This window comes from Camelina sativa, chromosome 1, assembly GCF_000633955.1.
Source record: "Camelina sativa cultivar DH55 chromosome 1, Cs, whole genome shotgun sequence".
NCBI lineage: Eukaryota > Viridiplantae > Streptophyta > Magnoliopsida > Brassicales > Brassicaceae > Camelina > Camelina sativa.
The window spans coordinates 15,034,376-15,060,654 of NC_025685.1; the positions used below are offsets into that span (position 1 = coordinate 15,034,376).

Genomic DNA, 26,279 nt, shown 5'->3' on the forward strand with positions numbered 1-26,279 from the left:
GCATGATTGGAGAAGGTAAGATTACCTCCAGCTTCCAGAAGTGCCTTAACAGCTCGAGCAATGATCCAGACAGTATCATAAGCATACAGACCATAGACATTCAACCCAATAGTCTTATTATTATTACTCAACTTGTTCTTCCACCGTGCTGCAAAGTCCCTTTTCTTTCTCGAATCTGGCGTGTGAAGACGCAGTGTTAGAACTCCATTGAATAATCTGTTATCCAACGGATATTTTGAATCTAGCAGAGAAGTCAACCAAGTTGTAGCTATCCAAACATAACCTTTCTCCATCATCCCTAACCTCTCTGCTTCCTTAAAGATCATGTTGCCTGTATTTGGGAAAGTGTTCACAACAATGACCCGAGATTCCATTCCCCTGATCTTAATCAACTCCTCTATAATCTCAACTGGACTAGAAATCACAACATCCAGGGGAAGCACTGCCTTGTAAGAAATCCTGCAACGCCTCTCTTCAAGCTCATCGCCTAACGCTGTAACACCATTTCTGCTGTTATCATCATCATTATATAACGCCACCACATCCGACCATCCATAGTATGTGATCATATCTGCAACAGCTCGCATCAGAAACAGATCGCTAGGTGCTGTCTGGACAAAATATGGGAACTGGAGTGGAGAGAGGGTAGGGTCAAGAGCCGTAAATGACAACATGGGAACAGTAAGCTCATTGGCAAGATGAGACAACACATGAGCCATGATTGATGTCTGTGGACCAATGATAGCCACTGCATCAGTCTCCATGAATTGCAACGCTGCAACAACCAAAATAACAAGTGTAAGTATTAAGTTTATCCATCCAAACACAATCAAGAAAATGGAAACAAGATTGGATTTTTAAAGTCTTGTTGAACCTCCCATGATGCTGAGGAAACCACTGCGTTTAGCATCATTCATCATAATCTGCAATTTCGTTCCACCGAGGAAGCTAGGATCGGAATTTACATCTTCCTCAGCAGCTTTGAAAGCGAGATTAGCAGTTTCACCGTACATGGTGTTTAAACCAAATATAGCACCAACTTTAATAACAGGAGGAGGCATAGAAGAAGAACTAGAAGCTCCCTCTGAAAGTAACAACAACCCACTACCAAGAACAATGATGAAAAAACTCAAAAGAACCAAATTCATTGAGCTTAACATTGAACAACAAAATGAAACCTTTGAGTTAAAACCTAAACCAGAATTCACAAGCAGAGAGAGAGAGAATCAAAGCAAGTAGCTTTCAGTGTCACGGGAAATTAAAACCGTTTTACCGAAAAAAAAAAGGAGATGGAGATGAATTTAGAGGCAGAGATTATACCAAACCCAAAAAACAAAGCATCCTTATTAAAGAAGTAGGGAAAGGTTAGATTAAGGGACTAAAAAGGGAAGACATGAGGGACAAGCAAGGGAAAGGGGCAGAGGAATAAATATATATAAATCGTGGGTATGCTTGGAGATTGGAGAAAGGTACAAACTTTACTTTTGATGGGTTTTGAAAATTTTTGATTACTTACAAACAGTATCCATGGAGGAGACGACTCAGCTGTCAGCTTCAGCCTTCACGAGAGAACAGAGGGAAGCTTTTGTTGAAGGGAAAGAAAACGTGGGGAATGACATGGACAACAACGACAGTAGTGATCAGTGGTCACCGAAACAAAGATCTCCATTTTGAGAAATTTGTCAAACCACTGAAACCATAATTTCTGAAAGTGTGCTTCTATTTGGCAATGAGCTTTTTCGGCTCCATGTATTTTTTTTCTGCATTTTAATTAAAAATATATATATAAGGGTATATATAATAACATAATCAAATATAATTAAGTACCATTAAATGAGAAAAGATATATAAAACTTTGTGATTTATATATCTGAAAACAGAAAACCTATTCATATTACTACAATTTTTTTTTTTAAATCACATGTGAACAGTAAATTTATATGAAGTCAAGAGCATTTCCATCAAAAAATATGAAAGTGGTAATTACTAATTAGGTCAAAAATGTTGTTAAAAAAAGAAAAAATAATTAGGTCAAAAATATTTTTTTGTCAACGAATGCACTTCTATTACTCAGAAAGGTTGTGGCAAAGTAGACTTTTTCTTAATAACATTTGACATTACCGACTGAGGTAATGCCACTACCAAGTCTACCATTAATTATTTTGAGTGTAACGTTTGATGAAAGTGAACTTGTTAAAGTTTCAACAAATTTTGTAAATGGATACAAATAATGTAGAAAAAAAAATTATAATGCAAAGTGGTGTTGTGTGCGTGCCTAGTGAAGTGTTGACTGCACAACCAATATCTTGCTTTGTGCACGATGAAAAGATTGAAATGATGAACGAAAGGAAACTGGGAATAATATAACAGAATTAGGGAGAAACAAAGTGTGATGGCTATTGGCTAAGTCCCATTACAAGGACATAACTGGGACTTGTGTGGAATCTCCACTGGAATTGGACCATATAAAAAAAAAAATTCATTTTGCCTATGATGGAACAAAATATCCCGTTGTGATTATTAGATGTAGGTAATATTATTTACACTTTTGATTACGGGAGTCTGTAAATGTTTGGTTTGTTAACATACTTTGTGTAAACTCTTGTGCATTAGTTAGTGTTTAGTTAATGAACAAATCTTTTTATAAATCTGTTATGGTATTATAAACTTTCTCTCACTCAAGTTTTTATTTTTTAACTTCTTTTCTTTTCTCGAACTAAATTTAAAGCTATATTACGGTTTTGTCGAATCATCAAAGAAATGCTTAGAGAGTGAACACAGAAGTCTTGTAATGAATAATTTCTCATCACTTCACTACAATGTATAGGTAAAAGCATTTGGACTAAAGAAAGACCAAATGGTACACACGAAGTGTTTGCACACGGTGGGTTAAAAACCTGAGGTTACAAATTTACGCCTTTTTGTAGATAAAGCCAAGACTTTTAGTATGACCACACTTGGATTTGATTTTGCTCACCCACTTGGAATTTAAGATTTAATTTAAAAAATTTAGAATAAAGATTTCATACAGTTTTATTACTTTATAAGTATCTGAACTTTAAACTATTTTCCTACTCGACGTTCTTATGAGAGTGAACCAAAATATTCGAATAAAGAATTTCTCGTAAATTTATGGGTAAACATTCAGTATCACAAAACCAAAACTGTTTCTGATTGATCAAAACTACAAAATTTGTTAACGCGAGTCTTCGAATAACCGCAGATTAGCTCATGAGTTGGCGACTCTTTCAAATCAGCATTTGCCTTCCTCTGGCGGAATGGTGAATGTCCACCCCGGAAAATCTGAATCCTCAAACAGAGATGTCGGAATCACTTTGTAGAACGCTATAGGAACTTGCTTAACCCTTCTCCGAATCTGCCATAATGTAAGATCTCCACAGTTAGTTTCATCTAATGGTATCAGTTTTGCAACTATAAATAATTGTAAGCCCAAAAAATCGAGTGATCTTATATTAACAAAAAGAGTTGATATCATATGAACCAGAGAGCTGCATTACCTCGTCCCCAAATATGGTGGCATATGAACCAGAGCTAAAATCTTCAATTTTCATTTCAGTGGTTTTGGCTCTGATGGTTAGATCAGTTTCTAGAGATGAGATAAACCTATTGAAAAGTAAAAAGAGGAATCAAGGAAATGACCAAATATAGAAATATTTCAAGTTTTCGGATATAATCGTTTGGTGTGGTGAGCAAATATACCTTGAAACTGGTGGGCAGTAATGATGGCGCAAAGTGTCAATCTCCCAGAGTGAACTTTCTGTAACAAGTAAGTTTGGTTTCCAGTAAAGTCATCAGTTCTCTTACAACATGTCTTAACATGTCTTAACTCTTACAGAAAGCAAAACAACACATTGTTCACGAAATTTAAAAACGGTAAAAACTTTACTTTATGACTTAACATATCTATGAATCTAGAGAACCCGGGCATTCTTACTAAACTAATATACCTAACTATGCTACAACGCCGCTGCTAGGAAAGTACAAATCAGGAAATCTGAAAGCATACACATCATCGGTTATTACTGGACGAATCATGCTTCTACATAGGGGTGTAATTCTGTGCTAGGGGCGTGGAAACTATATATAAAAAACAAAGACTGGGAATAGAGAGATAACGACTTACTTAAGGCACCAGATTTCTTGGGATCACTTTCCTGGTTGTTGAAATAGTCAATACCAAGCTTTCGCTTTTTGTTGGTCTTTGGTTGGCTCTCGTTGTGTTCATCAGCCTCTGCGTTGGATTCATTGGCATTTTCAACGGTTTCCTGAACAAGATTTAACCTATCATTATAAGTCCATGCTTTTTCTATATTTTTTTGTTCAGTTGTGAGGGATATTAACAGAAGTCATTTCCTATCTGGTAATATGTACTTGGCATTTTCAAGCACAAACAATGATAGGTCGTACCTGCACAAGATGGTTTATTGTAGGATTTCTTCGTAAAAGGTTGTAGATCAAAGCCGTTATGACCAACGATCCCGCGGGAGGAATGGAAAGTAACAACCTGCTTAGTTTCTTTGTGAATGAAGCTGCCAGATATGCTGGAAGCATTGACGATTTCAGGCAAGCATCAAGAAGCTGCAGAAAGCGTTTCAGTTATAGTGGGAAGAAGAACAGATTATAAAGTAATCTGTAATCCATCGGTTAAATAAATATGGCAATACCTGAAGAAATTTTGCTCGGTGCTTTGCAACAAAGACAGACGGAACCAGTAACGCATACAGTTTGTCATAAAAGTTAGGATACTCCAAACCATGTTGGGTCATGAGGATGAAGAGACTGCTAAGAGCCATCACACTGACAACTCCTCCAATGTCATATGATTTTGTTAAGAAGTCGCTGCGAAATATAGTGAAACATATGTAAGCGCTTACTGAAGAACAATGAGATATACAGAATGAAAGAAGCTTTGGTAAATATGCCCACCATAACATTGTAGGATTAGATAGATGGGGAATGACTGTCTGGTGAATACTAGCGAGAACCTGGTTATCAGAAGATAGCATATTGTTAAGTCTTCGTCCATGCCATATTTTAGACAAATGGCTAGTTATGAAAGTAAATAGGCTTACCTCCTTGTAAACATCAAGGGGGAGAGGGAGTCTGAGAAATGAAATCCATGCTTTAGTGAACTTCAACTTCATCCTCTTGCTAATTGTAGTAGGAGAAAGGAGCTGGAATTTTAACAGAATAAAGTTACTAGGCAAAAGTGAGCAATTGCATGCCAAGAAGAAAACTTATTCACAGATTCAGTGTATATTTAGCAAACTTGCAAAACTCACAGTGCTGTCTTGTTCCTCAGTTTTTTTCTTTTTGTTTTTCGGTTTCTCACTACTACTTTCATCTGCAAATACCAATAACTCTTATTAGTAAATTTAAACACATATGGAGTCCTCTTCACCGAAATGGAAAACATATAGTCAAAACCTCGGAAACAATCACCTGACCCACTCCACATCTCGTGTTGAGACTTTTCAGCTTGTTTCTCAGGAGGTGGAATTTGGGACAAAACTTGATAGAGCTTGCGAACAGAGAGTTCTAGGCTACAATTCAATAATTTTCCAGATCATCCACAACACAATAAAAAAAAAACAACAAAAAACAGCCTAAACATAACATTCAAACAGTCTGGAAGAAAGAACAACAAATATTTGATACATCAAACATATACTGATACTAACCTTTCTTTTGAATCATTCTCAGCCTCACTATTCTCGGTCGCCATTTTATCACCTAAGAGTAACACACCAAAATAAAAACTTACATTATGCATCAAGATGATAAAAAACGAAAGGATATCAAGTAATGAAAAAGCACGAAAAAAAACGCACCAGACAAGACTGATGCTTCCAATGTTTTCACAAACTTCTCCATGCTGATGTAGGTAAAATAGCTGGGCATAAATCGATATTTAGAGTCAAAACAAAAAAATCCCAGACGAGCAAAGCTAAAGCAGACGAAAGAACATGGAGTATATACATAATATATGAAGCAAAGGGTTATCAACATACCGGACATCAATGTATTTGAAGTACTTTGATGTAAGTATATCCAAGAATATCTCAACATCAACTTCAGAGTGAATCTACATAGACAATACTAAAAACATCAAGCACTGCAAAAACAGTTACTATTTCAATACTAAGTGCTAAGATTAACAACTTACAATAGCATGAAGTACTCTCTGGTAGATAGAAGAATGAAACCTTCCAACATTCAAAAGCTTTACAAACTCCATCAATGTTCCCAACACAATTCCCTAAACCAACCAGAAACATTTTAGATAACAAAACAAACAACGCCTATGATAAGTAATGCAGAGAAGAAGATACCCTTAGATCATCTTGTGACTGTTGAGAGACGAGAACATCGAGTAGAAGCTTGACGAATTCGTCAAATTTTGATCTGAGCCAAGCTTTGAAAACAACTTCAGGGTCATCTTTGGTTTTGGTTGAAGGAGTAGACGAAGAAGTCGAAGGAAGCTGAGAGAGGAGAGGAGTGAAAAACGATTGGAGTGAGAGGAGCGACTCGACGACGAACTGCGGCGGAGACTCAGGTGTGACGAAGGTGAGAAGGAGAGGAAGGTTATTGATGTGGGAACGAGAAGTGAGTAAGTCGTTTCCTAGTGATTTGAGCTCTTTCAAGGTGTATTTATCTCTCTTCTTGTGCTTGTTCGAGATGATTGACGCCATTGTTTGGTGAGCTTTCTCTGGTTCGTGGCGCGGAGACGGTTGAAGAAGAAGAAGAAGCTGAAGAGAGGCACCACAACACTTAAAAAAAACCTAACGATGTAATTGCAAATAAGACGGCGTCGTATTTAGCACTCAGGAAATACTAAATTATATTTACGTCCCCAAATTACGTAACATATCAAGATTTGGCCCTGATATTTTCTTTGACCCAATTATAACGCTATACAAAGAAGGATCAAAGTTTGGAAAGGATAGCTTCTGAAGCAGTAGTGGCATTACACAAATATAATACACGAACATGAACACGAGTATGAGATTAAAAATCTAGCAACTAAAATGTGAGAAAAGATTTTGATTCTTTTTTTTACTCCTCCAAAACAAAAACAAAAAGGCTCTTTTCGATCGGTCTCTCTCTCGATGTTTCCATTCTCCAACCAAAAAAAATTCTATTGCTGCTTGTCGGGTTGTTCCTCTTCTTCTTGGTCCGGGTTTTCTTCTTCCTCTTCTTTCTTCTCTTCCTCTTCTTCATCTTCTTCCGGTGGATCATAAGGCATTGGTGGTGGTAATGGTGTCTTCATAGGACTAAACTTGGGGAAAATGTCAGGCCTCCTCCCAGGTTTAGGTCTCTCCCACTCCTAAACAGTACATCACAAACACAATTCACACCAAGCATTTGATGCCAATACATCGAACCTAAGTAGATTCTTGCATATTCTCTATAGAGAAGCAATGAACACTAATCCCACTTAATGCAAACGGAACACATGATGAGCTACCAAAATCAAACTTTGGAGTCATGAAATCAATACAAAAGCTTTTCACTAGACTTGTTATCAATTGATTTAACTGTTACCACATTTAAGGTAGATTCATACACAAAAAGCATAACCAATTGGGAACAAGTCACAGTTAAATCCCAATCCTATCTATACTCAATCAGACCCGCGATTCGGGGAGGGAACTTACAATAGGGAAATCGAGAGGGTTGCGACGAGTGAGCTTTTCTTCCTCGGGAGCCATAGAGACAACTTGCAGCTGATTCCGATTGCGACGCGAAGAGCGGCGAACGGAAGAGAAACCATAGACACGCGACGAAGAGGAAACAAGGGAGCGCGAGTCTGAGGAAATCTTCGTCTTTGCTAAAACATCGAGAGATGGAGAAGGAAGGAACCTCACAGAGCAAAGCGTCGACGCCATGGAACGGAGAGCTAAACTGACGATTATCCACCAACCAAGAATTATCGTGTGACAGACAGACAGAGCTTCTAAAAAGTTTCTTCATGATAGTGGGCTTTTATTGGACTGGTCCATAAATAAATTACTAAGCTTAAACATTTTATAAAGTTTAATGGATTTCAAAACTCCGACAAACATAAATAGTTATTTACTCACTCATTTTATAAAGTTTAATGGTTCTCAAACTTAGTAACTCACCAAATCATCACACATGTTAATTTTAATGATTAGAGATCAAAGTTAAAAACTCACGACATTGTGACACGTGTCAATTTTAACGATTAGAGATCAAAATTAGTAATTCATCAGATCGTGACACGTATCAATCTTAACGATTAAAAATCATAGTTTTTAAGATTGGTAAAACAAAACATAAAATAATTGTAATCTTATTATATTAAAAATAAAACAACTAAGATAAATATATCATGTGTCATCCATATCAAAATTTCACGGTTACAAAGATTCTCAACCACTACATTATAAAATAAATATATTATATGTCATCCATATTTAGTCGTATAATTATACTATATAAACTAAGACATTAAATTTTATGTCTTTGTTTGCACAAAAAAAAAATAATAATAAATTTTATGTCTCTATGGTTAGCCAATTTCGGACAGTGAGTACTGCAACAAGATTTGTGAAGGCACATACGAAGAAAACGAAGATCGTGAAGAACCATTTGGCAGTCTTAGGAAAAAAAACTTGAATTGAAGTCTCAACTAATATTTTTATTATATTATAAATCTAATTATATGAAGTTGGCTTTTCAAATTAGTCATTAACATGATCATGACACGTGTCAAGTACATTGATGAGATGTTGACACAAAAATTATTATTTTTCAAAACAGCTAATTAAGAAAATACATCAAATCTAAATAAAATTTACATGTTTATATTTAAAACAAAAAATAAAACAAAATTTTAAATCAAAAAAGAAAATTAACAAAACTAATCTATTTTCCATTGTACGTTACTTATATTATACATGTTTTCTCAATAAGATTTTGACATGTATAAACAAAAAAGTAATTCACTAAGCATGTATATTATTATTAATAAATAAATAGTGAATAAAAAATGTAAAAAGAATAACATAAGTTATGTCAAAAGAATTATTATTTTTTTAAACATATTAGGACAGCTAATTAAGAAAATAACATTATATCTACATGACATTACATGTTATATAGAAAGCTTTGATATTTGATTTTTTTTTCTGATATAATTTTGTCGATCTATTGCGTGGGTCTTTAATTCGTGTGGATTTTTTAATGGAAGCTATCAAATCCAATGAAATGAAATCGAAGTATATAAGCCCGCTAATTTAATCGAGGATATAGATACTAATGGAGGTTCCAAACGTGATTCTACAATTAGTAGCATTATATGTTTGGAAGATAAGTCGGTCGTTGATGTTTTTGGTCAAAATTTAGAGTTGTCTTTTCTGAATAATGTTGATGATTCCGATACTGAAACAAGAACTGTTTGATCGAGTAATTGAGAAGCGGTTTCAAATTTGGGATGTTGGAACGGTATACCATTTTAAAATTGGTTTCAAATAGATTTATGTGGTTTTTTATCGGATTAGGTTCGTAAATATATGAGAACTTTTGATTCGGGTAAAAATAAGTTGAGAATTTATGGTTCGAGAATATTTGAGACGAGGTCATAGCTTTAAGTTGTTTTGGTACAATTGGATATTTCTGAAGAGTAAATAGTTCATTGATCATTAACGTGATTATAACATATGTCATATTTTGGATTGTATATAAAGTGTCTATTTTGTATATATGAGTTATCTAAGACTATATATACCATCCTGATAATAATTTTCAAAATTTTATGTTTATTATATTATATTAACTTTTATTGAGTTAGTCATAAAATCATTGTAATCGAGTAAATAATTTTCACTAGTTGTTCATCCAAAATATCTTTGGAGTAAAAAAAACTTCATGGTTAAAGAAATTATGTCACAAAACAAATTTAGTAATTATAATAACTATAATTATGCCAAAATAAATGTAAAGCAACATCAAATTTGTTTAATTTGTTTAGAAAACATTTTATAGGTGGTGATAAAGAGCATATTTTAACAATAAAATAATTTTGGATATAAGAACATATTTTTAATGGTTAAAAATAGAGTAAAATTATATGTGGTAACTTATTAGATGTTGCTTTGATGAATTTATTACATGTCAAATATTTTGTGAATAAGTTGTGAAACGTTTTTGAAATTTGACAATAATAATATTTGTAATGAGGAGTATTTGGCAAAAGTTTTAGCGGCATATTATTAAGCTTTAGATTATTGTAATAATTGTTACAATATATTAAAATATATAAATATAAATAAATGTATGAAAGTAAATACAAATGTTCTCTAACTTAAATTATTTATATATTTACTTTAGGAAATATTTTTTTTTTATATTTTTTCAAAAATTGTGTAAGGTTTAGTATTTATTTTCTTCAACAATTTTTAAACCCGCACATTGTGCGGGCCCTTATCTAGTATATATATAAACTTTAACCAACAAAAGTTAACCATGTATTTGTAATTTCGTATCTACCTACATTATAAACATCTGATGTTTAATTATATCAAAGAAAAATAAACTTTTTTACGTTGCTACAGCAAAGCATTTCTTTGACATTTCTTTGATACTTTGAATAAAACTCTAAGGGGGTGTTATTAGATTGTGGATTTTAAAGGAATTTGATGTATTTAGAAATCAAGTGTTATTCAATTGTGTATTTTAAAAAATCCATTAAAATCTAGTGTTATTCAATATCCACTGGATTTTGTGTGATTTTGGATTTCAACGTACTTTGATTCTAAAATATGAACAAACACAATACCACACTTTTCTCAAGCATTTCTTTTTTGTTTTTCTCTCCCTCTCTCTTTAGATGAATCTCTAGCCTTTACCATATTATTGTTTGATTTTTTTTCTCAATCCTTTTATATATAATCACACTTATTCATCAGATCTGTGTTATTTTTGAGAATTTTTTTTTTGTGTTTTATAACTTTTTTTTTGGGTTCATGATCTATAACTTTTGTTTTTTGGGTTCATGATAAACTTTTTTTTTTCTGGGTTCATGATCTATAACTTTTTTCTAGGTTCATGATCTATTACTTTTTTTTCTGGGTTCATGATATAATCATACTTTTTTTTTCTCAGTTCAGTGTCTGTTTCTTCCTCCACAAACCCTATGTTAATTGAAGTCTTCCATGACCCTGAGTAAAAGTCTTGATGTTGTTAATTTACTATGATTATGGTGTATAACACAGTTTATGGATAATTTTTTCCTTTTTTTTCTATAAATAACTTTTAAAAAAATCCATAACAATCACCAAAAATATATTATCAATGACTTTCAAATCCACCTTATATGCATTATAAAATCCACACAAATACATTAGACTTTTAAATCCACTCATGTCCTGCGTTAATTAAAATCCATTAAAATCCTTAATCCAATAACAGCCCCTAAAACATTTCTTTGACATTTCTTTGATACTTTGAATAAAACTCTACTTAATGGAATCTTGCAGAGAACCATGCTTGAATGCTCTCGCCATTTGCAATCGTGCTCAGTCGTTTGCGAACACTTTTGTTAATGAGCTTGACAAGCTTTTGTTAATAATCGCTCTGTGACACTTTTCGTTTCCCTCCCTCCAAATAGAGTGTGATGCAGCGTATGATTAGAATAATTTCCATTTATTTGTATTTTAATATTTATTATTTGTTTCGGTATTTATCTTTAGAGTTTCTAAAATATTTTAGAGGTTTCTTAGGGGTTTTTAGGTTTTTAAGGTTTTATTATAAATAGCCTATTACGGCCTATTGTGTTAAGGAGTTGATTGAATTTATAAAATTAAGAGCTTTGTGCTTTTTGAGGGAAGAGTATTCTCGGTAGACCGAAGGAGATTTCAAGGAATCTAGGAAGGCATTGATCTTAGGTACTCTCAGACTAAATAAGGTCTTTGTAATACATTAGCTTCTGCTACAATGCTACGTCAAAGTGTAACGTATTCTGAAAAATATAGCCTATAAGAAACCTTTTAGTCTTGTCCAGTTCATTGCCTCCAAGCAAATCCATTACCTATTGCCAGTTTTTTGTGTATTTATTCAAGAGGATCCTGTTCTGATACAAACTCTCAGAATCACACCTTGGATTTATGCTTTTTAGTTTCAAGGCTTCGGCTTGAAAGGGATCGATGGACAATGGTAGGGATAAAGATGGAGTTTTGTTGATCGAATCCACGAATTAACACATTAAAGAACAACTTGAATCTCACTATTGTAGTACAAGAGTATATGTTTATAAGTTTAAGGTCCTCTGTGTAAATATATAAACCCTAGTCTCCTTCTGTTAGTATATATATGTCTGTAACCTCTCACATTGTATAATAAGAAAGATATCCATTCCTTATATGGTATCAGAGCTGCAATCAAAGCCTAGACCTAAAAAAAAAATTCACACGAAAATCTAAGCCGCCTCCTCCTCCATGACTACCTCAAGCAATACTTCTCCCTCTACTGGTGATGTCACCATGACCTCTATGCAACCTCTCTTCAACGTCAACACTGCAAATGTAACAAAACTCAACGAAACCAACTACCTCTTGTGGAACCTTCAGATCCATGCCTTGATCGATGGCTATCAGCTTGTTGGTTATCTTAATGGAACCGTTCCTGCCCCTTCCCCCACTATCACCACTGCTGATGCAACAATCCCGAATCCAGACTTTGTCTTCTGGAAACGCCAAGATCGTCTTCTGTACAGTGCCCTGCTTGGTGCCATGCCCCCCTCTGTTCAACCAATGGTGTCCCGTGCTCACACCGTCGCTGAAGTCTGGGAAACTCTGGCAGATACGTTTGCCAAACCAAGTCGTGGTCATGTTCAACAGATCCGGAACCAGATCAAGGTATGGATGAAGGGTAATAAATCTATTGACGAATACGTTCGTGGACTTGTTGTCCGTTTTGATGAACTTGCTAATCTTGGTAAACCTCTTGATCATGAGGATCAAATTGAGAAGATCCTTAAAGGACTCTCTAATGACTACAAACCGGTCATTGACCAGATTGAGAGCAAAGATATCTCTCCCACCATCACCGATGTTCAAGAGCGACTCCACAATCGTGAAGCTCGACTCCTTGCTGCTGCTGCCATGCACTCTACTTTGTTTCCTGCCTCTGCAAACATCGTCTTACACCGCTCTGCTCGACAAACCAACAACATCACTCATCCGAACGAAAACAACAATCGCTATTCCTCTTCTCAGCAGCGTCGCAACATCGGTAACTGGTCGAACAACTCGTCTTTCAACAACAACACCCACTCTAAGCCTTATCTTGGGAAGTGTCAGCTCTGCAACACTCCCAACCACAGTGCTCACCGCTGCCCTCAGCTCCACTCCATTCAATCTGATTTGTATCGCAACAACAGCCCCTTCACACCGTGGAAACCTCGTGCCAACATGGCTGTTCTATACAGTGGTGCTACACACCATGTCACCTCTGATCTCCAAAACCTTACTCTCCACCAACCATACAATGGTGGCGATGATCTCGTCATTGTTGATGGCTCCACAATGCCAATCACTCATATCGGTTCTATATTACAACCCTCTCAAACTCGTACTTTACTATTAGATAAAGTTTTATGTGTTCCAAATATCCACAAATGTCTTATCTCTGTGTACCGCCTTTCTAATGCTAACCAAGTATCTGTGGAATTCTTTCCGGCATCTTTTCAGGTAAAGGATCTCAGTACGGGGGTCCCATTACTCCAAGGTCGGACAACTAATGAGGTCTATGTATGGCCAGTGGTGAATCCCAAAGTTGTTGCAATGCTATCTTCTGCTGGACCAAGACCGAACCTCCTCTCATGGCACTCTCGTTTAGGTCATCCCTCACCTCCTATTCTTAATAATATTATTTCAAAATTTTCTCTTCCTGTTGCTTCTTCTACTCAAACACCTATGTCTTGTTCTAATTGTTTCAGTAATAAAACACATATACTCCCTTTTTCACAATATACAATTACCTCCACCTGTCCCCTTGAATACATTTATTCAGATGTTTGGACCACTACACTCGATACACATGGCTTTATCCAGAAAATTACAAATACCACCTTGTTCTTATTGACCACTACACTCGACACACATGGCTTTATCCACTTGAACATAAATCTGACGTCCACACTGTTTTCACCGCCTACAAAGCTCTTGTTGAAAACCGTTTCCAAACAAATATTGGCACCCTCTTCACAGATAATGGGGGTGAGTTTGTGGCCTTGAGGAGCTTTCTATCATCCCATCGTATCTCTCATCTGACGTCTCCGCCGCACACTCCCAAACACAATGGACTCTCGGAGAGAAAGCATCGACGTATTTTGGAAACAGGACTAATGCTTCTCTCCACCGCATCGGTTCCCAAGGAATACTGGCCATACGCCTTCACCACTGATGTGTTCTTAATTAACCGGATGCCAACTCCTGTTCTCGACATGCAATCACCATTTCACAAGTTGTTTCGTATGCCACCACACTATGAGAAACTCCGTGTTTTTGGATGCCTTTGTTTCCCGTGGTTAAGACCGTATGCTCCACACAAACTTGCGGACCGCTCCGAACGATGTGTGTTTCTTGGTTACTCTTCTACTCAGAGTGCTTACTATTGCTTTCACATCCCAACAGGTGGTATGTACATTTCACGCCATGTCTCCCAAGTCACCACCCATGACGTCTCCTACTCCGACCTCACCACAATCGACGTCCGTGATACCTCTCTCACCGCCTGTTCAGGCACTACCACCTACCACACCTCCAACGGACTCTTCCTACTCTCCTCATGCTACGGTGGTTGCTGAACGTGATATTCGTTTCACATATCACCGGCGTCTTAAAAATACGACTACAAATCAGCCAGGCCCATTAACACAAAATGAGGCCCAACAACATTCTCTAGTCCAGCTCGGTCCATTACAACCCTCACAAGCACCAACGTTGTCCTCGCCTTTGAGTTTGGGATCCCACGACTCCGGTCCTCACCCCCGTTCACCGTCGACAGCTCAGGTATCACCTTCTAACTCTCAATCTTCTTCCTCTCCATCTCATTCGTCGAACTCGGAGCCCACTGCTCCACTCGATAATGAGACGCGACCTACGTCTCAGCTTCACCCTCTCCCTAATGAGCCCACTGCTCAAACTCAAAATGAGTTGCGACCTACAACTCAGCATCAACAAAAACACCAACCCCCACCACGCCAAGCCAATCCCACTTAACCACAGATCCAAAATCAAACAGTTGAACCACCACAAAATGACAACTCAAGCCAAAAGCAGAATCACAAAACCAAACTCCAAATTTTCTCTATATGTAACAACATCTCCTTCAACGCCAAAATAACCGACAACTATTGTTCAAGCTTTGAAAGATCCAAACTGGAGTCCCGCATGTTCTAGAGAATATGATGCATTGAATATCAATCAGACATGGAACTTGGTGCCTCCTAATGCTCACCAAAACATTGTTGGTTGCAAATGGGTGTTCACAACAAAATTTCTTGTCAATGGTGAACTTGATTGTTACAAAGCACGCTTAGTGGCAAAGGGTTTTCATCAGCAATACGACAAAGATTATGCAGAGAATTTTAGTCTCGTTATCAAGTCAAGTACTATTCGCCTTGTTCTTGATGTTGCCGTGAAGAAATCTTGGTCGATCAAACAACTCGTCGTCAACAATGCCTTCCTACAGGGTGATCTAACTGAAGAGGTTTATACGTCTCAGCTCCCAGGATTTGTTGACCAAGATAGACCTACTCATGTTTGTCGCCTCCGCAAACCTATCTATGGATTGAAGCAAGCTCCAAGAGCATGGTACATGGCTCTTAAACAACACTTACTTGACACTGGCTTCACCAATTCCCTTGTCGATATGTCTCTCTTCATTTGCGGTTCCGGCTCATCAATTACCTACGTCTTGGTCTACGTTGACGACATCGTTGTAACAGGTAATAACACTTCTGTTGTTTCAGTTTTCCTTGACTCCTACTCACGTCGTTTCTCCATCAAAGATCCCACTGATCTACATTACTTCCTCGGTATCAAAGTATCACGGACGTCAAACGGTCTCCACCTCATGCAACGCAAATACATCATGGATCTCCTTCACGGCAATAACATGCATCAGGCAAAGCCAGTCTCCACTCCCTTAACAGCTTCACCAAAGCTCATGATGGCCTCGGGTACGCCTCTCGCCGATGCCCCTCAATACAGGTCTATTGTAGGAAGTTTTCAATACCTATCATTTACGCGACCTGATATCTCGTACGCTGTTAATCAACTTTCTCAATTCATGCATCAACCCACTACTGACCATTGGCAAGCCACCAAACGTGTCCTTCGTTATCTCGTTGGAACTCCTACACATGGTATATTCCTCTATGCAAACTCACCTATTCTGCTTCATGGTTACTCTGATGCTGATTGGGCCGGTGATACTAACGATTACGTTTCAACAAACGGTTATCTCATCTACAATGGTCTTAATCCTATATCATGGCCTTCTAAGAAATAGAGAGGTGTTGCTCGCTCCTCCACCAAAGCAGAGTATCGGGCTGTCGCCAACACAGCTGCAGAGATCCGCTGGTGCTGCTCACTCCTCACTGAACTGTAAATACAGCTTCCATCTGCATTGGTGATCTACTGTGACAACATCGAAGCTACATATTTATGTGCCAATCCAGTATTTCACTCTCGTATGAAGCATATTGGTCTCGACTATTACTTTGTGCGGGATCATATACAAACACACAAGCTCCGTGTATCTCATGTCTCAACACATGATCAGCTCGCATATACACTCACTAAACCATTGTCACGTTCGAAGTTCCAGCATGCGTGTGTCAAGATTGGCGTCACCAAGCTTCCTTCATCTTGAGGGGGCGTATTGGAGTACAAGAGTATATGTTTATAAGTTTAAGGTCCTCTGTGTAAATATATAAACCCTAGTCTCCCTCTATTAGTATATATATATGTGTGTAACCTCTCACATTGTATAATAAGAAAGATATTCATTCCTTATACTCACAAGTTATTATTCCACACGATCAAGAGAGTAAAGGAATCACACATAATACTCTAATGAACAAGATTACAAGACTATCAAAAGATACTTGCTTTTGAAAGAAAACACAAACTGTTTATTAAAAAACTTGAATGAGATTGAGTACCAATGAAAGCTAAAGCTGAGTTTAAATAGGACAGACCAAAAATAGTCATAATTCTAAAATAAGAAAGAAGATTGCACAATTAAAGAGAAATATGGCCGTTGGAGAATGATCAAGAATCTTGGCCGAATATGGTAAGTGTCACACATCTTGAACCTCAAAATTTCTTCATGGCACACTTAGACATGAGACATACTTGGGTGAAGGGGTGAACCTCTTCATTCATTCCCCTAAGTATTTATCCTTAGACATGTGGGGAATGTCTTCGAAATGCTGAGTATTGAGGAAGAATATAGCCATTGAGTTTTAAAGTCAAACGGGTCTGCATATGGTAAGTGAAGATTGGATTTGATCTTCATGATCAAGTGAGTTCTGGTACACCTTAGGACGTTTAGATAATTCCATAGATGATCTCATAGTTCCCAAATACGATAATATGCGCCTAACTGAAGATCCAAACTTTCCTTAAACGGCTTCTTGATAATCCACGGGTAAGGTTTGAAGGGTGCTTTCGGGTCCAATCTTCTGTTCGATGGATCTTTGGTGCTTTGGAATCCTTGATGATTTAATGAGGTGGAATGGTTCATTCTTGGGCTGAACCATATTGTTGTTTGGCTGAAATTCTCCTTGGTAAGCGAATTGGTCTTGTACGTGAAGGAAATGGCCAGAAAGTGAGGTTTCTAGATGATACTTGAAGCTAATCCGATGATGAAGTGATGTATCTCGGTCAAGGTCTCCAAAGTATGTATGTTGTTGATGAATATTAAATCCTAGCTCCTCCAAGTACTTGGTTAGCTCCATGACGCTCGCTTCACTTCTCGTATCATCTCATGTACTACTTCTTGTGTCATTCAGCTCCAAATCAATGTTGGTATTGATTCTTACGTCAGCCCCTCCCTCTTCTAGAGGTTTTGTCGTCAAACCTTTACCACATACACATAGATAAGTCAAGTTAGTCCATTAAAGTGTATAAGGGTTCATGAGCTTACATTGAGTTTGATGAAGGGGTTGATCAATTTGTTAAGCATCAGGTGGTTCTTCTTTAAATTGAATAGTGTCACTGACACTCTCATGAACTTTGTTAGCAACTTCGTTCAGCAATGGTGTTAGTTCTCCTTGATTGTATTGTACTTATTTTATTTGTAACGTAACAATGATGATTTTGGAAAATTATTATGTAACGTATAATGTAGTTATTATACTATCTATATTGTAAGTTGAATTATTCTTATATGCGTTTTTTAATTTTGTTAGTTGTTTTTTGTAACTTAAACACAATGCTTAGTGCATATTGTGGAGAAATAGAGATATGATTTTTGTTCTTTAATTTTAATTTAATGGAAAATAGATTATATTGAAGATTATGTTTGCCAAATGTCACTTTCTAGTGCAAAGTTAAGAGTGGCCCTTACTTATATTTTAAAAGTAAATTATAATTTTGTTATTTAATTTTAATTTAATGGAAAATAGATTATATTGAATATTATATTTTAAAAGTAGATTATATTTTTTTTGTTATTTAATTTTATTTTAATAGAAAATATATTATACTGAAGATTATAATTTATTGAAAAATATATTAAATTGAAGATTATGGTTGCCAAATGTCATTTTCTAGTGCAAAGCTAAGAGTAAACCTTACTTATACTTTTAAATTAGATAATATATTTTTTTGGAAAAAATATTATATTGAAGATTATAACTTAATGGAAAATAGATTATATTGATGATTATGTTTGTCAAATGTCAGTTTCTAGTGATGTAACATCCCGAACCCAATTTAGAGTGGATGTCGATAGACACCAAGGATAGTGTCGATAGACACCACTAAATTGCTGGTCATTTGATTGTTTTGAAATCACTCGGTTTAAGTTGGTTTGGATTTAGAGAGAAAACCCTAAGCCTTTTAAAGGCTCGACAGCCTCTTTTTTTGGAGGGTTGGTTTTCGTCGCTTTTAGGAGAGAAGTAGGAAGGTGGTGAGTTTGATGCTGAGAGCAAAGAGACCCTTGAGGAGGGTTAAGAGAAGGATAAGGGAGATCCATCATCTATATGTGACATTAAGGTGATGTCGGCCGACACTAGCATGTTATTGTGTGTTTGGGTCCTAAGAGGACATATGGAGTTAGGTTTGGATGAGGGGATATCAGCGGAAGTGATGTTGGTGTTGTTCGACACTAGAGGAGTTTATAGTGAATTGGAGTATTGTGGGGAAGCGTTGTCTGTAACTGGACATAATCAATTATTCCAGCCCACCTCTCTTGTTACTCGGTCGTTAGAGGTGGTTGGTTGTACGACTCAGTAACTAGATGAGGTGGAGTTTGGTGTATTTGTGGGAGTTTTTATAAGGAGCGATTTCTATGTCGGTTGTCTCGTCAGCATTATGAAGTTCCGATGAGATCGTTTCCCGTGGATCCTGTGCGGGGATTGGCAATCCGGGTGCAGTCGTTTCAAGTGCAAAGTTAAGAGTGAACCTTACTTTATTATATAAGATTTTACTATTTTTTATGAAATATTGAAAATAACATAGCATGTCTGATTTGCTTTTTACTTGAAGTTGAAATGATGGAAAATAAAATAAAGAAATATGTGTCTTTAAGATAAATAGTATTACTTTTATATCTTAAAATTATTTCATCATTAACTAATTTAGTATTCATTTCTAACTTTAAATGGTGAAATATTTCAAAAAAATTGTATCCTAAAATTATTTTACCAATATGTAAAATTTGAAATCTATTTTACTTATTATGATATATTATTAAATTGAATTATAAAATATTGTAATAATGTCTTTAGAACTAAGAGAAAAGACACATGTCAAAAGAAGGGGTGCCACATGTCAACTCTACAATGTTTCTCTTGAAAAAAAATCTTACTGGTTAGGCTAGTACACAAAAATTACAACTCTTATTACCATAGTTGATATGTTGTCATGATTTGATAAATTAGTTATAATTAGCAAATTTATATTAACTCAAAAATAATAACTATAAATACAAATATAGGAACGTAGATGTTGTTTATTAATACATAAAAAGATATATATAAATATCTATAAATATATATATTTATATATATATATCATGTCTACACAACAAAAGGAAATCTAAACATTTAAAAACAAAATATGAATAATCTCACAATTTTCCTATTTGTTTTTACTCTTTGTTTGTTTGGTCATGTATCCAGTGCTGGAATCGAGATAATAAACGAACTCGAAAATAACAAAACCATGTGGATGAAATGTTATTCCAAAGATGATGTACTAGGTCCAACAATAATACCAAACGAAGGGAATTTTACAACTTATTTCACGCCTAATTTTTTTTGAGCTTCAGAGCATTTAAAGTCAATGGCTTCTGGGAGTGGAGAGAAAGAGAAGATGGAATTTATTTAAGAAGAGAAACACAGGAATAGATTTGTTGCTAGAATAGAGAATCTGCATAAAGAGCTTGATTGGATAAATTAATCATTAACAAACTTCAATCTATATTATTATTTTCACAGCATTTTCAGAAGAAGGCTTGAAGTTGGACAATATTTACATCATATGTCATTGTAATTAAAATATTTAATACAAAAAAAAGTAAAAAAAAAAATTAGGAAAATCGAGTATGGAAATAGATATATTTCCCTAAATATCTGAACAACATCAATTTCTATTTTCATTTTTAATTACAAGTTTTAAAATGTTTTAATGAAAAAAGAAACTATAGTATCTTACCTTATTCAATTTCGATTTTCTATAATTGGTTTGGCTATACATGTTTTCCATTATACATAAATTGTTTAATGTTTTCTATGTTAAAATGGATAGAGCAATTGATGTCAAAATGGGTAGAAAAAATATAAAAATAAACTAATAATGTATGATTTTATTATATTATATAAATATATATATTTTGTTTTAACCTTCACAAAATGATATATGTTTTTTGGCTAAAAAACATGTGTCATTTATAGAGTTATGGTGTCAAATAAATATATATATATATATATATATATATATATATATCTTGTTGCACAATTTAATTAGTGAATACATCAAATTTAGTCATATGAGTAATATCAATAATATTTTCTGTGTAAATATCAATAACAATACTGTACTAAAAAAGCAACAATAATTTATGGAAAATTTTATTTATCCACGGGTCCAAACCTAAACTAAAAATAATCATAAGAATGTGATGGGAATGGTTAATATTATTACACTTATATATTTTTGCAGGTTGTTTTAAAAACACAAACAAAATATTTTAAAACTTAATTTTACATGAAAGGAGTTAAAAACCAGCACTAACCCGCTCCATCATACTCAGATACAAAACTAACTATTTTTTAATAACTATTTTTTTTTATCCACGGGTCCAAGCCTAGACTAAAAATAATCATAAGTATGTGATGGGAAAATAATCATAAGTATGTGATGGAAATTAGGTTAATATTAGTACACTTATATATTTTTGCGGGTTGGTCTAAAAACACAAACAAAATATTTTAAAACTTAATTTTATATGAAAGAAGTTAAAAACCAACACTAACCCGCTCCATCATACTCATAGACAAAACTAACTAATTTCAAATTGGTGAATAAAAATTAAATAATTTTATACTAACTACAAAGTATTATACATATTAACAGATGTTTACTTTCACAACAACGAAATTTGATTGATTAAATTCCAAAATAAATGAATTTTGATTAATTAAATTTCAAATGAAAATAAGAATTTTTAAATAGATAAAGAAAATAAAATTACAAATATCTCAATATTATTGTAAAAAAGTTTAAAACATATATTTGATCCAACATAATGTTTTTTAGTAAGTTATATAAAATATACAAAAATACATAATCCCGCGGTGTAACGCGGGTTAAAATCTCGTACTCTTCATAATTAAGACATCATTTATAAAAGTGAAGTTTCATTATCCCTTTATTGTTTTACATGACATTTCATCATCAGTTTCTATGTATTATTTGACGATTATCTTTTCTTTTAAGACTACGTAAAATAATTTTAAGAAAAGAAAAATAAATTATTTTTTTCTAATCATATTTTTTTTGTAGTTAACTCATTTAAACTTATTTATAGCGTCAACTAAATTCATATGTGACTCTAGTACATCAACTGCAACTCGCACACAATTATATCTATTACAACCTACAAATGAGTATTTTAGAAGCTTGAGTGAACCAATGACCTCTAATTACAATTTTCATGTGTTTTTTTAGTACAATTTTTAATTAAAACAGCTAAAAGTAAAAGCTTTTACAGGGGAAAGCTTAATAAAAATAGTCAAAACAACCAAAGCAAAAGGAACTCATACACAATTTTAAACATAGATGATACTTATATGATAGAAGGATAACTATAACACCCGCAACCTATAAGAAAGGTTTGAGGTGGCTGTCAATCGACACCAACAAGTTTTAGTTAGCCATTTTAGTTTTAAGTCCTCTGGTTTGTGTGGATTGGGTTTGGGAAATCCTATGGCTTTGTTTAGAAAGGAGAAAGCTTGAAGTTTAATGTTTTGTTAGCCACTTTCCTCCCCCACTGAGAAAGGAAGAAGAGGAAGTTTTACGTCTGTTCCTAAAGCTTTTATGTGCATGTTCTTGAGAGATCCATCCTTGGAAGTGGAGATTTGAGAATAGGGGCGTCATAGAATCTTGATGTGATGTTGTTTTTGTTCATGGTTAGTCAAAACCTTCCAGAAAATATTGTCCTTACTCGCCCAATTCCAACAATCACTTTCCGGACCGTCATCCATCCAGAAAATATTGCAGCATAAGTACATTTAACTGCTGAGTTTCCTAGGGATCATTGGCCGAAAAAATAATTGCAATTTGGTGACATATGTGGCCAACTCAATTCTTTTAAATACATCTGCATGCACCACCGTATTTTCTGAAACAAGGGTGTCATAATTCACCCCCACTTATAGACCGTAACGTCGTCGTTGCTCACCAAGACTATCACCCCTTGATGATGTGAACCCTCTTGACTCCATGCTCGGCTGGATTCGTCTTTGATACCACTTATAACCCCCAACCGTCACCTCTTTTAGTGGTCCCATGTCCACTCCCGGTCCATGGGCCCATCTTTCCTAGTGGTCTCCACATCCACTTTTGGTCTGTGAGCCCACTCATATCTGACGGCCGGTTTGCTACGTCCCAAAGGTTTTAAAGACTTATGTTTTCAATCCTATGAATCATCACATGATATTCACCTATGTTTTGTCCTCAGTCGTACAGTTCCGACAATCACTTCCCAGGAGGTAATTGTAACATCCCGACACAATTTAGGGTGGGTGTCGATCAACAACAAGGAGGGTGTTGGTCGACACAACTAAATTGGTGATTGTTCGGTTTTGGGAGAAAAAGATAAAGGTTGCTTTTGTTTGCCCTAGTTGACAAGCCTCTTTTCTTTGCTCTAGTTGTGTTTTTCGCTTCTGAGAGTGAAAGAGAAAGAGAGAGAAAGGTTCTGAGTTTGATCCTCGGAGCAAATGGAGCCTTCATGAGGGTTAAGAGAAGCATAAGAGTCTGTTTTGGGGGTTTTCAAGGATTAGAGAAGGAGGTTTCGTGGTTATTGGTGTGAGGGAATTTGTTGTGGTGTTGTTCCAAGTCTCGTTCGTCCTAAATTTTTTTCTAATTCAAGGTGAGTGCATGACCATCATTTATCCGAGCAATTAGAGATTGTGTGATTGATTTGGTGATTGTACGAATTATTACCTTCTGCTTTTTGTGTATTTGGGGTGCGTGTGTGGCTGTTCTTGAATGTGTCATGGTGGGTGATGATATGGTGGAGTTTTAGGGTTGATTGATGGTGGAGATCGTCAATGGAGGTGATGTAGAGTTGCGCTGTCGATCGACACACCATTTGATGTTGGCAAAGAAAATCGCGTTAAAAATGGTGTAGTCTGGTGGTGTCAACTGACATCAGAAGGGGTGTCACCCGACACCAGGTGCCTCTGAACGCAGTTCTGGTTTCTGATTATCTTGTTTGGCTGCTTTTGTGTTGTTTCTTGTTTATGACATTAATTGCTCGTGTGTATAGCCTAGGAAATCGGAGGATTGTCTCACCAAATATTTATGATAATACGTACGCATCTCAACGGCTGTTTGTGGTGTATGTAATATGGGACGTGGAATCATGTTGACGAGGAGGAGGATGATCTAGGATCTCGGATATTGAGTTGTGTTCATGTTAATCTTGTTGGAACCTAGTGAGAACTGTGTCAGGTTGCTTGATTGGTTATGAATGGTATTGTATGTTAATATATTGTAGGTGGTTGCTCTGTTTTGATATGATTCTTGATGCTCTGATACCACTTGATATGATTCTCCCAAGGAATCAACACCTTCGAGTTTGTAGATAGATACACATTTATTCAAAATACGATGAAGCCTCAAGAATAAGGATGGTGGAACGAATGGTCTCACAATAATTGTGGAAAGACTCTTGATATACCGGTTTGATCTTTCAGCCTCACACCAAAAGATCGGATCTCTCAGCCTCGCACCAAGGAGATCGGGGTTTTGACTATTGGAACCACACCAAGTAGTTGGTTTTGATTGTTGGAATCACACCAAGCTATCGGTTTTGTTCATAATGAACAGAAGAGAATCACTCTCAAAAATTAAATGTTTTATAAAAAAGTTGGATTGATTCTTTCATTACTCTTACATGAGTTTATATAGGATAAGAAAACTTGGTAACAAAAGCCAAGTATTATTCTTGAAACTAAAAACAATAAAGATAGATAATTGAATGAAGATTCAACTCTTGAAGTTTGTCTTCCCAAGGTGTCCTTCCCAAGGTGATTATTTTGGGCTTTCTTGGACTTGAATTAGGCTCAAAGTGGGCTGGACTTGATAGACATCATCCCCAATAGAATTTATCATGCTCTCTTTGGCCATAAGCTCTTGAATTAGCCCATTAAGTGCATTCCTTAGCTTTTTAGCTCTTTTACTTCTTGATCCAATTTGCTGATGAGAAACAACATGGGCTGTTTCATTTCTTCATCTTGGGCTTAGTAAAAAACACTCTTGGTATCCATACATAATTTTGGAAGGTCCTAAACCAATTGGACATAAAACTTTTCAAGTGTAATTAGACTGATTTTTAAAATGAATAACTCCTTCGTCTGAACTCTAATTAGACTGATTCCACCTCGTGATATGCTCTAGATGAGGTAAGAATGTATCCATGATGGTTGTTTGGCTGGAGGAATTGATCTTCAATTTTTTTGCGTTGAACAAGACTCAAGGGTCGTCTTGGATGGTCTCATGATCATATCATGTCTTCCACTATTTATGTTCGATTATTCCTGGTTTATTGGTTGGTTATAATTAAATATTATGGTGTATTTAATTGTATTATTATTATTATAAATAAAAAAAATAAACGGGTCGGAGTGTTTTAGTTTAGTATCAGAGCCCTTACGGTTCTAGGGTAGGTTAGTGGTTGGTTTTTAGTGTTTTAGGAATTTAATTGGTTGAACTATTTTCCATGGTGCTTGGTGCATGATGTTTTGAAGTTGTGGGTTGTGTGATGGAACTGATTATGAATAGTCATTCAATGTGTGTGTGGTATAGGGTACTAGTATCATCCTCTTTAAGCCATCAACGAGATTCCATGGTAAGATGTGTTCTCTGTGTGCAGTTTGAATTGTATGCTTAGCCTTTTGTCTTTGGTAGTGTAGATGGTTAGAGGTAGTGCTATTGCTGGTTATAGACGCGGTCGTGGTCATGGACGCGGTCGTAGACATGGACGCGGTCGTGTTCGTGGTAGTTGCAGAGTTCCAGTTGCTAGTGAAACCGTGGATCAAAGTGTGGTGGTTGAGGGCGTCGCTGAGTCACAAGCGTTTTAGGAGGAGTCAGTGGTTTTGGCCCGTAGTGGTACCGATGGGGTAGGTGGAGCCTGTGTGAGCAGTGTCAGAGAGAGGCTGGCCGGTGGTGCTGTACTTGTGGGTGTGGGGTCGCAGTAGGTGGAGCCCATGGTCGAGTGTCACACCCCACTCCCAAAATACACCAAAAGAAAGTACAAACTTGTGTAGA

At 35.7% G+C, this 26,279-nt stretch overlaps 3 protein-coding genes across 3 annotated transcripts in view; all 3 read right to left on the bottom strand.

Annotated features, from left to right (window-relative positions):
- Positions 1-1,773, bottom strand: part of LOC104708298 (glutamate receptor 3.1-like) — a 10,404-nt gene extending 8,631 nt beyond the window's left edge. The window contains exons 1-2 of the mRNA XM_019231042.1: positions 875-1,773; positions 3-775 (exon numbers count right to left, since the gene is read on the bottom strand). Coding sequence (XP_019086587.1) covers positions 3-775; positions 875-1,160 — 1,059 coding nt within the window. The 5' untranslated portion in view covers positions 1,161-1,773. The remainder of the gene's footprint in view (positions 1-2; positions 776-874) is intronic.
- Positions 3,090-6,813, bottom strand: LOC104791237 (uncharacterized protein C1604.06c-like). The gene is made up of 15 exons (XM_010517074.2): positions 6,354-6,813; positions 6,188-6,280; positions 6,033-6,106; positions 5,853-5,914; positions 5,703-5,754; positions 5,464-5,564; positions 5,304-5,365; positions 5,094-5,195; positions 4,948-5,006; positions 4,686-4,860; positions 4,429-4,599; positions 4,145-4,286; positions 3,721-3,778; positions 3,519-3,624; positions 3,090-3,376 (listed from the first exon to the last, which is right to left on the bottom strand). Exons 1-15 carry the CDS (start codon positions 6,711-6,713, stop codon positions 3,254-3,256), a joined length of 1,740 nt encoding a protein of 579 aa, XP_010515376.1. The 5' UTR covers positions 6,714-6,813; the 3' UTR covers positions 3,090-3,253.
- Positions 6,935-7,975, bottom strand: LOC104791247 (tau-tubulin kinase 1-like). The gene is made up of 2 exons (XM_010517084.2): positions 7,680-7,975; positions 6,935-7,348 (listed from the first exon to the last, which is right to left on the bottom strand). Exons 1-2 carry the CDS (start codon positions 7,908-7,910, stop codon positions 7,160-7,162), a joined length of 420 nt encoding a protein of 139 aa, XP_010515386.1. The 5' UTR covers positions 7,911-7,975; the 3' UTR covers positions 6,935-7,159.